The 16,298-nt window shown below is 37.3% G+C and overlaps 2 protein-coding genes across 2 annotated transcripts; both read right to left on the bottom strand.

Annotated features, from left to right (window-relative positions):
* Positions 1-102: 102 nt before the first annotated feature.
* LOC114528085 (steroid 17-alpha-hydroxylase/17,20 lyase-like) lies at positions 103-1,587 on the bottom strand. Its single transcript, XM_028549665.1, has one exon. The coding sequence runs from the start codon at positions 1,585-1,587 to the stop codon at positions 190-192; it is 1,398 nt and encodes a 465-aa protein (XP_028405466.1). The 3' UTR covers positions 103-189.
* A 699-nt stretch (positions 1,588-2,286) lies between these two features.
* Positions 2,287-9,958, bottom strand: LOC114528234 (monocarboxylate transporter 10-like). Its single transcript, XM_028549857.1, has 4 exons — positions 9,673-9,958; positions 4,708-5,282; positions 3,878-4,247; positions 2,287-3,457 (listed from the first exon to the last, which is right to left on the bottom strand). Exons 1-4 carry the CDS (start codon positions 9,872-9,874, stop codon positions 2,733-2,735), a joined length of 1,872 nt encoding a protein of 623 aa, XP_028405658.1. The 5' UTR covers positions 9,875-9,958; the 3' UTR covers positions 2,287-2,732.
* Positions 9,959-16,298: the final 6,340 nt, after the last annotated feature.

The following is a 16,298-nucleotide window of genomic DNA, read 5'->3' as shown; positions in this document are numbered from 1 at the left end:
GTTGCATGTTTATATCTTTATTGTCTTAGGTTTGACCTATAAATGCCGAAATTATGACGAAAATTAGTATCAAATTATATATATTATCTGAAATCCTTTTTGTAACAATACAGTCAAACGAAATCAAAGTTTATCTTATGCATTTTCGTTAAAGAGTTTTATCAATCAACGTCCTAGAGCGTACACAGCTTAGTCACGAGGATGAGCGGATATTATTGTGTGTTTAGGTAATCGTATCAACCCAGTCACACCTTCACGGGTAGGTGCTGGTACTCCGGGTGAAACATTGAAATGAAATTGATGTAACATTCTTGAAGCAGCTGCAAATGTATCCATCTTGCCTAATGATTGACCAACACACGCACGACGCCCTGCTCCGAATGGGATAAAATTACTCAGGGTATTCCAACCAATAAATTTGCCATCACAATCAAGAAATCTTTCTGGCTTGAATGACTCTGGGTCATCCCAATCTTTTGGATTTGTATAAATATGCCATAGATTGATAAGAACCCCGGTATCTTTTGGAATAATCTTGCCTCGAATAATTGTATCCCTGTTTGCTTTGCGAGGAAGACAGGGGATGAAGACGGAATATCTCATTGTTTCACAGATAGTTGCAAGTACGTAAGGGAGATTCTCAGCATCTTTCCAGCACGGTAATCTATGTCTACCTATTGTTTCATCGAGTTGTTGGTGAAGTTTCTTCTGGACATTTTGATTTATGACCAAAAAAACAATCATCCACGTTAAAGTTGATGTAATGGTACCGGTAGCACCTATAACTATATCAACCAGTAAATACTTAATATCGTGGTACGAACGAATATCCGTATTTGTGTTTCGTAGTTTTTCCTTTTCGAATGCAGCCAATAATGCGTCTGTTATGTCTCGAATTTTGTCATCTTGACGTGTTTCGTGGTGTTGTTGTAACTCCTTTGCTAAGAACTCGTCTCGTATTTTGATAACATCTTCCAGGCAAATCGAAATGTCCGTGTTAGGGAGATATTTCAGAAATGGGAAGACTTGATAAAAACTACCTTGCCGAAATAAAGTCATCATTTTTTCATCCAAATCAGCAAGCATTTTTAGTGTTGGATGACCAAACTCAAATTGCTTTGTGAACATCCATCGTGTAATCACATTAATCATGGTCATGGATAGTTGTTCTCGGATGCAAAACGGTTCACCGTCAGTTGAGTATAAACGGTCCAAAAGCTCTTGAATTTCAATGTTTACACGTTCTTCAGCAAGTTGTAGCCCCTCGCCGAAGACATGTAAAGCTGATGTGACAATTTTTCGTCTGAACGTGTAGTTAGATCCAAGCTCGGAGTACACAATATTTTTTCCTTCAAATACTTCCAGGGAGGGAAATGTCAATGCTCCCGGCCTACAAGCAAAATCATCTTTTGCCATCATCTCACGAGCGAGTTGACCGTCGTTCACAACAACAAATGTTCCAATTGGAAAGCTTACTGTATAAATGTCGCCATATTTCTCACGAAGTTTCTCCATGGAGAACGGAGGATTGAAACCCGTCTGGTGAAAATTACCAATAATTGGGAGTGGAAATGGCCCTGGTGGCATATTGCGACGGTTGCAATACGTTCGAAACAAATACCATAATACGTAGCCTATCAAAAACGAAGCGAGTTCCAAAAACATACTTCAAATTCGCTAATAATTCTATAAAATATTTAAATAATGTTAGAATATTATATAAAATATATCATGAAGTGAGTAAATCAATAAATACAATAATGGTTAGTTGTCTACGAGAGCAGTCACAATTTTTTAAATATTCTTACCAAAGCTGCCGCTAAGTAAAATTCCTGGTTTTCTCTGCTTGATACCAATAGTAAATGTGTTCTAAAAATCTCTCATATATTGTTTTCTAAACTTTGACTTTGACCGACATCACTCAGTGCCAGGCGTTCCGAAGGTAACCCGATGCAAGATACAAAAAAAAAGGTGATTGATTATCATCGAAGGCAAAGCCATGATCTATACCATCCTGTATCAAATGAATAGCCGATACAGAATATACTCTTAACTTCTCTGTTTACTTTTCTTAACTTCTTTGTTTACTTTACTTTCTTTTTAACATCAATCCATTCCTTTCCCGGAAGAGACTATCCATCTTGACATATGACTAACACAAACTTTTCTCATCACCTGTCACCTGATCAAGTGAATGATTGACTCTAAGGAATACCATATACACCATCTTCAATAACAATAGACATCGAACTCATTCTATCAGTAACTTCTATCAGTCAACTGTGAGTCAAGTTGGAAATAAATGAAGCCTATGTATTTACTATCAACTACTAATTACCAAGTATTATTTTACATGGTCCAGTAGAATGAATGGAAAGTTACAAACAACAAAATTTCAAAAACTATTTTAGAAATTTCCGACCCATTAGAAAAGGGAAAAACACGAGTTCTCCTAAAAACATTTCCTTAACACAGAGCTAAGTTTGCCTTCATTCTCCAAACATAGCAGATACACTGGTACATTATCCTCCAGTCCTGCTTTTGGCAAGTTTGGTTGATAGCGTTAAAATTTTTAATGCTATTTTAAATACTAATTTATGCTTTGTGTTCCCCATTTATAAACCGTGTTTATTTATTCAAATAACACGAATAAGAGACATTTTCTAATCGGTTCGTGGTCCATTTAATTTATGGCTCTCGCAACATCTGCTGTGGAGTGTTTGATTGAATAACTAAAGATCGGTTTGTCTGCCTGGTATTTGTGATATGAGATTGACGCTTTCATTGATATCTTCAGTCGAGTTGTGAAGACTATCGCCAGGTAAATTATCATCAGGTAAATTATCGTCAATGACAATAGTTGGAATATCTGCAGGCACTCTTCGTTCTTGTTGTGCATTGTTCACGTTATGAGAGCTTGTGTGTTGGCTGTTAGTTTGATGTAGATCCACGCTTGCTGTGAGAACAGGAATCTGTTGTAATGATCGATAAGCTCCTGAGTTCGGGATTATAGGTATTGACATCATGCTACCAAATTCTGAACTTTTGGCCTTCTTTGCAATTGGTTCAAGATATCTATGGGCAAGGGATGCCGTTGATCGACTCATGGAACGACGAATTGACAACGTTGACGGACTCGCAACTAATTCGTCACCTCGATATGGGGACAGATAAGAACTTTGAGGCCTGGGACGGAGAACGATGGCTGATGGTTGGCCACTAACATAAGCTGAATCATCGCTTCTTCTTCCATTTTCTAATTTTCCATTTGCAACAGTGCTCTTTTCCATTGATGCTTTCTTCTCAATGTCGTCGAACTTTTCACAAGCGACGACTTCCTCTGCAGATTCAGGCATAGCGAGTGGGATAAGAAACATGATGCAACAACAGAGTGTACAGACCGCCCCAGCAATGTAGAATGCCACGTCATAGGATTTGGATATGTCGTAAATAGCACCTAGAAAATATAACAATCTATTTATTGATTTTGTAGATCTTTCTTAGAACTTAAAGTCACCTATACCTAAACATAACGTAACAAGGTGACTTAAACAACCTTCACATTGCCCAGGCGGTGTAAAGGCTAGTTTCTACTCAAGAAAATTCTCCTTGGCATTGGACAGGACAGCAAAGTTTCCTTTGTATAAACGCCGCCTGAGAACTCACCGACAAAGGAAATTTTTCTGTCCGTTCCGATCCAAAGGAGATTTTTCCTGAGTGGAAACTAGCCTTAAACGACCCATATATGCACGCCTGCAAGCAAAGCGACTCGTGCAGCATTCATAACTTCTTTCGGGATTTGCTTTTTTATATACTCTAGCTAATAATTCCCCTGTGTAGCTAATACAATCAATCTTGTGGGTGAATAATATTTTACCTGCTAACGCTGGCCCTCCTGTTAACGGAATAGACTTGATGCCAAACAACACACCCACCCCAGATGATAACTTATCCCGTCCAACAATATCTGCGGTTAAAACGGCACACAATGCGACATAACAACCTTCGAATATGCCCCAGACCACGCAGTAACACACGATAGTAGCATGTGTCTTCATCAATGGCAGCAGTGTGTTGCAAATCCCCATGCAGAGAATTGAAAGTTGATACACATAAAGTCTATTAACTTTAGGATGATCAGAAAGTGGACCAAAGAATAATCTACCAAATGTTGATCCCAAGGACATAATACCAATTAAGAATGCCGAGTCATCTTGCGATACACCGTTGTTTTGGGCATATTTTACCTAAAATAAATAGCTACTGTTGTTAGTTGTTCACACACCTGTTGTTCTAAGTTCAGACAAAGAGCATGATTGTTATAAGCTAACTTCTCTTTGAAAAAGAAGGGAAAAAAGTTCAAATGTAAAATTACACCTGTGCTGTAGGGATCGAATTGCACGCCTGTTTCAAACAAATATTGAAGAATGGATTTGGAGTTAAGAAAATTGTGATGAGGACCATTCAGTTATACTCTAGGGAGACTAGGTGCTACAATAAATTTAGGTATACATTAAGGCTTGTTTCAGACGTTGAGCGTTTCATGTGCTCGACCTTGTTCATGAGCAAAAATTTCCGTTTAAGTTTATTTTAAGTCGATTCTAATAATGAAAGGTTCGACGTCTGAGATGGGCCTGAGTTTGCAAACTATGTCATTTGCAAAGTCAGCCGGGCTGCATAAATATAATAACTAGAGCCAAGTCTTACCAAATGAACAAACGGTACGAAATATCCTAAAATGAAAATAGCCAGAGCAGTACACCAGAATATATAAGCTTTATTTCTGAAGATTGTAAAATCAATAAATTTTGCTTTCTCCGGCTCTTTCTTCTCATTCTTCTCATTTTGGACAGCGCTGGAATTGATGGGACGATACAATAATGCACTTAGGAAGATAATGGCAGATAGTCCAGAATAGACCCGTAACGTATCTCTCCATCCTAACAGTTTTAATAAGTTGTTCATGACTGGTCCCATGACAAGGGTTCCAATCCCGCTGCCAGATGATATAATCCCATTTGCTAAAGACAATTTCGTATAAAAATATTGACCAACAGCAACCAAGGATGAAAAATAACACAAACTAGCACCGAATCCGACCATAATTCCATAGGTAAAATATAACGTGATGATATTTTGAGCGTAAGAGGATAAAAGGAAGCCCATGGAAAATATGATGCTTCCAAGCATCGACATTGCACGACATCCATATTTGGCTGCCATGGCTGCTGCTATCGGACCATTCATGAACATTACGCCATAGTTGATTGAACCAATCAGAGCTGAAAAAAAAAACAATACGCAGGGACAGTTAGCTGCTTTGTCATGGTGAAAAAGGTCGAGACCGTTCCAAATTCAATCAATGTATTGTGATGGGGTTTTTATTCATGGCTTCATGTGTAAATAATTTTTGTACCTAAATATATGGCTGCCAAAACGGTCAAAATTGAGATGCAAGCACGATTGTCTCTGGCGAATCATGGGGGAGCGCACTAAGTAGTTTCTATAACAACACTATTTCAAAAATTTTGTAACAGCAGGGTGGAATATAAATCTACACTACGTAAACAGCTGGTCGTTTTGCAAAAATATTTTCCTTATTTTGTAATCTTGTAATCGAGCCTTTGTTTTTTCACTGATGTCGCACACCCATGGTCATATACCTGCTTACCCTTGACCTTGTGGCGCAAGTTAATTGTCTGCGTAAACATTGATCTACTGCAGGGTGAAGGGTATCTGTTTCAGGGATTGACGTGCAAACTAAAGTTTGCTTTTCAGATGAGAACTTCTGTCTTCTGACGTATGTGAAATACGCATACCGTCCACATGACTCACGACATTAAATATAATTTCTGTTAGGCCTGGTTGTGGGCGATATATTTTGCAGTTTGTGTCGGCGGGGCAATTAAATTTATCCAAAATAACCAAGCACTGTTCTATAGTGCATGATCCCGGCAACAATAGACATCGCCGACTGTCGGTGACTCATGAGAAAAATATAATATGAACTGTCTACTACTATTAAAATTTGGTAATTCAGTGCCACAGCCAAGCATTTGTGCATTCCTGCCACCAAAATGAGCGAGCTGCAAATCAAGTATGAAGTGCCTTGTAATTTTGAATACACATACACCAACAATACATGAACTAGGTGCCTAGCTTTCATTAATCACCGACAATGGGCAATGCATGGGACAGTCGGCGCAAGCCAAGGTCGGTCGTCACTGGAGAATAAAGAGCCTTGTTATTTTGAAAAAAAATGTCGTCACCATGCAGTCACCAACAAAAATACATCATGAAAACTATAGGCTTTAATCTGGTTCACAAAAGCTTCTAAGAATCGGGGATCCATTGTATTATTTTAGGCTTAAAGCCTATAGATCATTGAAATCGAGCTTTTGCTTCAATGGACAGATACCATATGGCTTGGAAGCCCACCGAACCTTAAAGTGTTGCCGTATCTGATGCTATTTTAACGATTTTGCGAAAAAAATTGTTTTCATCTTGCACAAATTTGCATATTACGCGTCAAGTATGCGCAAATTAAAGTACTGATCAAACCTCGTTTATACAGTGCACGGTGAATATGAAACTAGGACTACCTGAATGAACTGAGGCTAGACTATATTATAGGCTGTAACTTATAGATATCATTTTGGATTTTTGCTTGGAGAGAGAATTTTGTTCGCTTTGATTAAAAAACGAAAACTTGGCATATCATTGAAATCAAGCTTTTATCAACACCGGAAACTTCAAGCCCTAGCTTTCAAACTAGGACTACCTAAAAGGACGGAGGCTAGACTATATTAGGCTGTAACTTGTAGATATCATTTCGAGTATTTCTCTGGAGAGAGATCAATACCAGGGTGGTTTGCGTTGATGGAGAATCGTGCAGAATTTTAAGACCAGAGGAGAGCCGAGTTGAGAAAAATTAACCTGACTTATTCATAGCCCACAGGGGGTGATAGGTATTATATTTATACATAGCCCATAGGGGGTGTAGGTATTATATTTATATCGGGTATCTCATAACATCAACAACTCAAAATATGGTCAGATCTTAATTTCTCAATACAAGAGGTCGAATTCCCAAACAATTGCGAGCAAAGAGGTTAGGAATCATGAACAACTGAACTGATGATTTGTAGATGATCTTAATTAATGGTTTCGACATGCACTTAAGCTCTGAACTCATATATTTTTAATCTTATACAAACTAAAGCCAAATAAAAAATGACAAATACATCCGCATGTTTATCAATAAAGTCACACAAAAAGGTAGTGCATGCACGGGCATATTATTTTGTGTTGACAATATAGCCAAGTTTTGCAAACTTTCAACAAGTCAAGGTTAATTCCGTAAATCCTTTAAACTCAGTAGATGAGAAATATAGTGCCTTAGTGGATAGTGGTCATGTGTTGACAAATTGCATAAAATATCTCATGAAATATCTAAAACAGGTGATCCAAGCCTGTTTTTTTCTATATATAGATTACACGTAAAAAAAGACTGAAACGAACAACCACTCTGAGGTTAACCACAGGCACAGGTTATATGTAACTACTTTCGCCGTTGACGTACATCAGCCTTTTTTTAAGTCGGAAAATTCTTCTCCAGTACAGATAGCAAAAGATCTTGCGGATTGATAATTGGTCATAAACACGGTTACCAGCTAATATTTTTCAATAGGGCCAAAACAAATTGCCCGATTTACGTTCCAGTTACCGGGAAAATGCACGAAGTGTCAGGGGGTCCTAATGGTGCAATATTCAGAAATTTTTCTTGTATGTATTGTATTTAAACAGAAATACTGATTGCCTTATACGGGTGGCATTGTAAATAAAACTAAAATACCACTCAGAGAGGAACGTTTAACTCTTTATGTCTATGTAATATGTACGTTTAATACTTCTGAATTATAATATGATAAGTAACAACTAACAATAGACAATAGAATATCTATTTAGAACTAAATACTGTCCTTTGATAAAGTAATCAATTGAGTATAATAATTTATTCATTTTTTACTGCATGTGTTGACTACAATTACGAAAGGTTTGTCTTTCTTCTTCCACCATCAATATTTTAATAATGCCTGTTTAACCTGTTTTCTCTCAAAAAGGCCAAGGCAATGTCTCATCCCAGGGGCAGGGTCTTTCAAAACATGGTTGAACATATGTTTATGCCCAAGAAAGTCAAGTGCTCTGGCATGTCTGCTGTGATTATACAGTTTTTGAGCGAGCTTAGAATTGTAAACAATACGAGGTGGCTATTTATTCACGACAAGCTATGCTTTCCCAACTAGCCTGGCTATGAGGTTGTGCATTCCCATTGTTGATTCTCGAAACCAGTTAATTAGTTGATACGTTGTATTTCAGTGTCGAATATCGAACCTGATCCACAGAAATATTATTTTAACAATATTTATATTTGGTGTTTCAAACGCAATTCCGACTCATATTCATATCCTTTTCGCCGAGACGAAGTAAGGAGCTTTCTTATTAAAATAAAATTTGCATTGAAAGGGTTAAGCATAAGCATGATCAAGTCATACACTTGTCATATGACTTGTCATATGACTATATGCACGACTGATATTTTTTGTTGTTTTTCTTACAATCAATAATTTTATGCCGTTTTAAATGACATAATGATTATCGCGTGATACTCGCAATCTCTGGTGGAGAGTTGAACTTTCTAGACTAGATAAACAAACTAATGTTGAATACTGATAAAGAAAAGCAATAAACGATAGATTTGTCTCTAAAAAAAGTCAGCTACGCTACGCTATTTCACCACAAGGTTGTAAGTATAATTACAGGTGACCAGTATTCAATAATTAATGCATGTATGCGCAACACACAGTCTTTGACACAGTCAAGCTGACAAGCCGAAACTGCCACGGGGTAAAACCCGCACTGAAAAAAATATAGTTGTTTCAACAATGAATAAACGGCAATTAAAGCGTTTAATTTTCAAGTAGGTTACCCTGATATGATCCCAGTGACAGTTGAAACCTATCGGTAATTTGAAAAACCATCCATTTTCAATATTGAAAGTTTAAACATGTGGAATTCTATTTTAAATAAATGTTTTCCAGCTGTCAAAAGTGGCATATTATCTGCATTAAAAGCAGTATAAGCGGATGGTACGAATTCATAAAAAGTTCAAGACTGTAGAGAATATTATATTTTAATGCACACGGACAAATGTTGCCGACGCTGTAGTATATAATAGAGCCTTGGGTCATGCATAGCTATATCAGGAGAGATTCGGATTGTACGATATTGTATCTTGCGGTCATACAAGGTCAATTAGACGGGAACATTTTATAGTACCGCAACACGATCAAATCTACCTCTTTTCGTGGTAAAACTATAGGTACTCCAAGAGAGTTCTGATTGAAACAAAACGAACAAATCCCTAATCCCTGAGTCATAGCGAACAAACCCCTGAATCAAACCTTGCAACATTAATTATAAAATGATGCAACATTGTTTCAACGAATGGACGCACATAACTTTAACAACATTTTGCAGGGCAAGCAAGAATAAATATATACTTTCCTTCAATATGCAATGCTTGGAATTTGATATACATGCAACAGCAGGTAGTTTGGGCAATAAGAACAACATCAATATTGTATTAAAATAACAATGGCAAATTCTTACATGTTAGGAACGCTTTCTGTCCAAAATCATCGAACAGTTCAACATATAAGATTCCAAAATTATTCATAGTGCCCAGAACAATGAATTGGATGAAAAATGCAGCAGCGCAAACCACCCAGCCCCAGCCACCATCTGGAGGAAGGACAGGCTCCAACTCTTTCTTATTTTCACGCCGTCTTTTTAGAAATTCTCTTATACCCATTATTGGCCAGATCTAGTTGTCGAGAAACGAACGTGCCCTTGGCCTTACACTCACAGATGAATTGTCGTCTCCGCTGTGCCCAGACAGATTTATCTGTGTCTCGCGCTCTGATCGAATTACGCGTGCGTCGGTGCGTACGTATTAGATGACGTCATTAGTAGCGTTTGCCGCTGATCTTTGTCGATTGGCACACCGCTGGACTAAGCGCTGACTGTTCAGACTGTTTATTGTCAAAATTTATTGTTGCTGGCCACTGCTGCTTCTTGTCGCATGAACGTCCACCTCGGTCACATGCACACATCCCACTCCTGTCGTATTTAAAATACGTAATTGCATTTTATCGACTTGTCATCATCATGGAATTATGAGAAATTGATCTCACCCAACGGGCACCGATTAAGAAGAAAAAATTTCCAATCGACAGGATCAACTCGAAGAGCCAATTTTCGAGCCCGCCCGAACTGGAATTGCGTGGTAAAAAACGTTCAAATAAGGAAATTTCTGAAGCAGTAGCTGAGCTGCTGACCAGCAACGGACTCAGACGGGCTCATAGACAACCAAAGACGCCAAGAAATTAATCATTGTTGAGCTAAGCCTAAGAGCAAGTGGGGCGCTTATTATATCGAGTGAACTGACTTGCCTAGTCGAGCTCTATACCTTTGAAAAGCGAGTGTTGCCCCCTAAACTTTGGAAGGATTTTATAATATACATGCAATATCGTTGGCAGATGTAAAACAATTTTTGCTCAAAAGGTTTATTCATGTACTTGTTGATTTTCTCAACATAGAGACTTTTTATTAACTGATCACTGGATGCAGCGAATCAATGATGAAAACTAAAATAAAAATCGAATTCCTGACTTCCTGACGATTTATTAGTCGCTTTGGAAATTAGGTTATTAATATTAATAAGATTATTTATTTCTTAGGAAATTGTAAATAAAGAATTTTTGCATGATAGCAGAACGAACGCCTGTATTCTGAATGAAAAAAATCACGCTCCAGTTATATAAAAGGGAATGAGATGTACCTTCATGTAAGTTTATTGAAGTAGTGCAAGTGAACTAGTGAAGTGTGATTCAGTGGTGTGAGATGGCGTCACGAGGGTGCACCATGTACTCAGTTGCTAAATTCCATTACTTAAGTATGATTGACTGACTCATGGAGCGCAGTAGAATTATGATATAAAAAGAGTGACTATGATCTGTCCCAAGGTCTTCAAGCTTTGGCATCAGAAAGAAAGCTTGCATGTAATCGTACTCTAGCGGCTCAAGCCAACGCGGGCCAATATTGTTTTGCACTTCGGTCGGGTTTTCAGTTTTTGTGTAATCCAAATAATAAAAACAAAACCTATTGTGCTTAAGAACAATATAAATTTTAGAATATTACGCATATTAAAATATCGCCTACCTCAAATTCCATTGGGCATTAATTCGGGTGCTTTATACATTTATTATGCATGGTTGTTGTTCGTAGTCTTTGGTAAAGCCTTATTTCCAGTCCTATAGCTATATACCTTAATAAGCTATTGGTTATTCATTTCTAAAGAACATTTTTGCATCAAAATCTACCAATTTGATTGCAAGTTAGAGAGCCTGTAATAATAGTAATTAATAGTAATTTATTCTGACTTACCCTGCATGGCATGGATTGGTCTTTGCATTCAGCTTATAGTGATACAGCCGTTATAGGGCGAGAAAAGTTAAAATATTTTAAAGGGTTTCAACATCGTCGAATTTTGATCAAAAACAATATCATAGAGCACTACCGTACTAATATTGTTAGACCATTCAAATTAACAACATTAGTTTCTGGACATCCTGTATACAAGCCGCTGCACTGATTTCTGGTGGGAACAAAAATCGGGTTGTTTGCGGAGCATTGTTTGAACATGCATGAACAACAATGCAACATGGAGATCAGTCAACCAGTTAACATCAGCTAAATACACAAAAGAAAGAAGGGAGTGCTTTACGTTGATGTTGAGTGTTGGAATCCACTAAGGAAGTGTATGAGAACTAAGTTAGACTGATGACCAACAAGGACCATGCAGTTATCCGTGCTATATGATGTTGCTATAATGATTTTCAGAAAGCATGGATACGGCACAAACTGAATATGATTATTTATGTAAGTATGCTGCAGGGATACGTTACAATTCACGTTTTTAAAAATAGTTATACAGTATGATTTAAATTGTATTGAAACATTACTTGAAATCATTGTTAGAAACCTCAGTTCTAAATATGGTGGACCTGGTCCATTACTATATACTAATATATATAGCTTAGTGAAGTGCTGCGCTCATCAAGGCCCAATCGTCCTTTATTACGCGAATTGTGAAATGTCATGTGTCGTTTCAGGTTTTGTAAACAGGGTCATAGACAAGCAATGAAATAATCTCTTTAATAATCCGAATGTCCTCTCTACCGTATTTCTATAGTTCGTATTTAGTGAACCACATTATTATTGTATCTTCACGCAGTGATGGTGCACGTGATGTTATTGGATAAGATCTGTAGGCGTAAGCAGTGGAGGACTGCATGGCCCAGAGGGATACTGGGGAATTTCCAGTGCGCACTTCATATTTATGCTTCTTGCCACTGTTGCTCTTGCATGTTTGAGCTGACCATCCTCTCTATGGACGTAGAAACAATATAAATTATTTCAAAAGAAATCAGTTGGTCAGGACGAATATATGAATATGCAACCCACTTATTTCCCCTAATTGTAGGCTTCGCTACGGCTCTGAGGCTGACACAGATAGGAAGGGCCGTAGCCAGAAAAAGGGTATGTATATTTATATATTTGTCTTATGCCCGTCTGATTTCCTTTGAACGCTCATTGTTCCTACAGCATTTAAACATAAATTACTATAGAAATCGGTGGTTTCAACCCAAAAATCTAATCACTTGTTCACAATTGTGCACAATTGCTATCAAAGAGAAACTATTGAAATAAATAGAAACACTTTAAAAAATTTTTTCTCTATCTTTATTTTTTGCAATCTTTTGACAGCCCATCATATACATATATCTGACAGTCTTGAGGCTTTAAGTATACAAGGTTATTAATTCAGACGCCATGATTCGTTCAGTTTGCCATGTGCAAACTTCAAATCTTTTGTGCAAGACATACTTTTGTTGAGCATTGTAAATCTTTTTTCTCTTTCTGAATCTCAATCATTTTCTGAAGCCTTGAAGTCTTCGCCTTTTGCCAGCAGTGAGCAGGGGCACTAATTTGGCGTGAGTGCAAAATATAAAAGCACAGTATCCATAATCTATTGATAAATAATCAACTTCTACCAAAGTATGAGTGATATTTAAAATCGTCGGCACTCGCTTTCATCATAAATAATATCCTGATATAATATCCTGGCGGATTTTTGACACTGATTTTTATCCTAGCGGATTTTTGACATTGACTTTTGTACATTTTCTAGCAAGACGACGGACCTGCCATAGTTGCTTACTTTGTTTGAGTTTCAGTCGAAAGTGTTCCTGATTTTTCAGTAGGAACATGGTTATCTATGGTAGGAATACTTTTATTCGACTTACGTTAATTTTAATGCTCTGACTTAGTTAATCCAGAGAATATAGTAAAAGCACTGAAAGCAGCGTTTGTTTCAAGATTTTATGAAATAAACCCTCGAGTTCATCGCAGTAGCGGTGCGGGGGGGGGGGGGTTTGGGAGCGAGTAACTCGTGCATGATAAGCTGTTGTCGAGCAATAAGCTTTATATTATTATGTAGAGCTCACTTTCCTGAGTATTGTTTAATTGTGCCTCGTGATTCCATTGTATGAATCGTGATTGCCACGCGTGCCGCGTGAATCGTGAAAAGCTGACGAATAATATCAGTATTTTTGGCTTGAATATGACGTCATAATCAGTCATATCCCTCTGCGCGTCGTCTTGGTTGATTCTGCAAAGTTTACTTCTGATTTCCAAGAGAACAAACTCCGCTGATTCACTGTCTTTTTCTTTGTTTATTTTGTAACTGCTTATCATCCCTGTCGTATTATTGGATGGGTATCAAAACACAGCACCTATTGAAACTAGATATAGATCGTGCACTAATTAAAATTATCACAGACACCCCAAATAGGAGAACAAAATTCAAAGTAAATTGTTTGAAGGGAGGCTGTTGGAGCGAAGTGTTTGATACGTCTCAAATCTCAACGTACCCAGGCCTGCACCAGCCTTGTTGCAAATCGCCTGAATTCCAGGTAAGATTTTCGTCCAACTCGAGCCCAAAACATGTAAAAGAGTGAACTCTAGAGATCCGTTGGTTAGTTTAATATCGGTGGATGATCAGAAGTAATTGAACTGATACGATGTTTAGAGCGAATAAACATTATTTTGGTCTTAGTTGAATGGTGTTGTAATTTATTTGTAGAAAGGCATTCACTGATTCTATTCAAATCGTGATTAAGGTTTTAACCGTTAATTCAGGCAAACTATTAAAGCTACAACAAATTTGGGTATCATCAGCATAGGGCAAGGAGTAGTTTTCTGAAGGAAATCGGGAAGCTCATTAATATAAAGTAAAAATAACTGCGGATCTAAGGTTGGTAAATGTTTCACGCCTCCGCATCTGGTTTGGTATGTTGTTCCGCTCAAAACTGGAAGTTACGGCGCTTATGAAAAAAATCACTATCCATGCAATATTTCTCGATACTGTATCAACCTTATCCATGCACCTTTTGAACACCGGCCCCAGATATATACTTTGATTATTTTCCGTTTAATAGCTGGCTCCATTTGAAATTAGTATATTAATAAACTTCGGGTGGTGAATTACAACGAGCCAATAGCTAGACCTTTCCCCTCAGTTTAGCTTTCAAATGCGCAATGCGTGACGGTAGTTGATTATAAAGAAGCGATTTTGTTTGTAAGAAAACCTTGCCGATTCTTTTTGCGTTTTTGTTAAACTAAATCGTTTCTAAACAATGTGAAATCACAACTAAAAGCTAAGAGGGGAAAGGTCTAATACATGCATGGGCATGCTAACACTTATATCAACTATATATTTGAAGTTTGCTTCATTTTTTTTTGTCATTTTATTCAAGTTGTCATAGCAATGCATGCATGCATATAATATGTGATAAAGGTGGAGATTCAGTTTCATAAGAGACAATTTTTTCCGATATTATAGTGCTCACGTGCAATCTCTGGGTTTCTAATAAAAATAGAATTCACTCAAATCAGACATTACGAAAGGAAGTGCAGCAAAACAGTGTAGCTACTTCACGTTAAGTGCTTTGATTGTCACTAAACAAAACTTTAGTTGTATTATATTGTTCACAGTGGCACCAATTTTGTATTGTTTTAGCGAACAAAGTTTATATTTTATGGACTATCTTGTTTAAATCTTGTTGTGTACGTTTGAATCAATTGATAATTATCTAAGGCGTTGGGTTTTTCCGTGAACTTGAGTTTCCTGTCACATTAGTGAACTTTTTCCTTAAAATTGAAATCTCAAAATTGACGGAAGAAAGAAGTGCTACAAAAGTATTCCAGTATCCTTATGTTACTGTGTTCTGGTCATTTAATTTACTGGCACTTCTCGCATAGCTAAAAATTAATAACCTTTGTCAACTAGCTATATTGTACAACTATTTATTGTTCAAATTCAGGATTATTTCCTCAAAAATCAATGCTCGGGAATCATGCATTTTTACGCAATTTCATCATTTTAATGCATATCTGTTAGTTGGAAATCACCTGCATGGCCAAATCTGTCGTTTATAACCACAGAAATACGTCGGAAGATATAAAATTACGCTCCCTCTGCTAGTGAAAGGATCTGCCACATGCAGCTATTTTTTAGACCATACATGCAGATTATGACATTGCTAGGTACCCATTCAAATGCGAAATAATATATGTTTATTAGAATAATTAACCTTTTTTCTGCATGTTTATATTTGTATTTACTTCTTCGAAATAATCTTTATAACCTTTTCAGCTGTGGTTTAAATTAGACTCATGGTATTTCTAGGAAATTCTGTCCAATTCGCGATGACTATAATAAGACCCATGATTTCACAGAAATCTCTATTCACGCACCTGCTGGGATCGAAACTGGTGCATAAATTTCATGGCTGACGCCAAACCAGACCGTGTGACCGGACGTGGTATTGAAGCATTTTCATCTGAAACACGCCCGAATATTTTGAAATAACTTCATGTTGGTCCCTGCATGAACAGCTTGACGTCTAAAGTTCCGTTTAATTTTGATATCGTAAAGCGCATTCTTGAGATTATAGCCGATGGGAATGTGTTATGGATCATAGCCTAGGAAACGTCCTCTTATGTGGGTCTGTAGCAACCCTCACGATGCAAACATACAAATAGAACATAGAATGCATGTATCTATCGTCATTTTTCACACCTCTGCGTGTGACATGGTATTTTGTTTGTCT

This window comes from Dendronephthya gigantea, unplaced genomic scaffold, assembly GCF_004324835.1.
Source record: "Dendronephthya gigantea isolate DGI-Jeju-01 unplaced genomic scaffold, DenGig_1.0 000048F, whole genome shotgun sequence".
Lineage (NCBI taxonomy): Eukaryota > Metazoa > Cnidaria > Anthozoa > Malacalcyonacea > Nephtheidae > Dendronephthya > Dendronephthya gigantea.
Note: the sequence above shows the minus strand (reverse complement) of the source record. Positions and strands in the feature narration are given on the sequence as shown.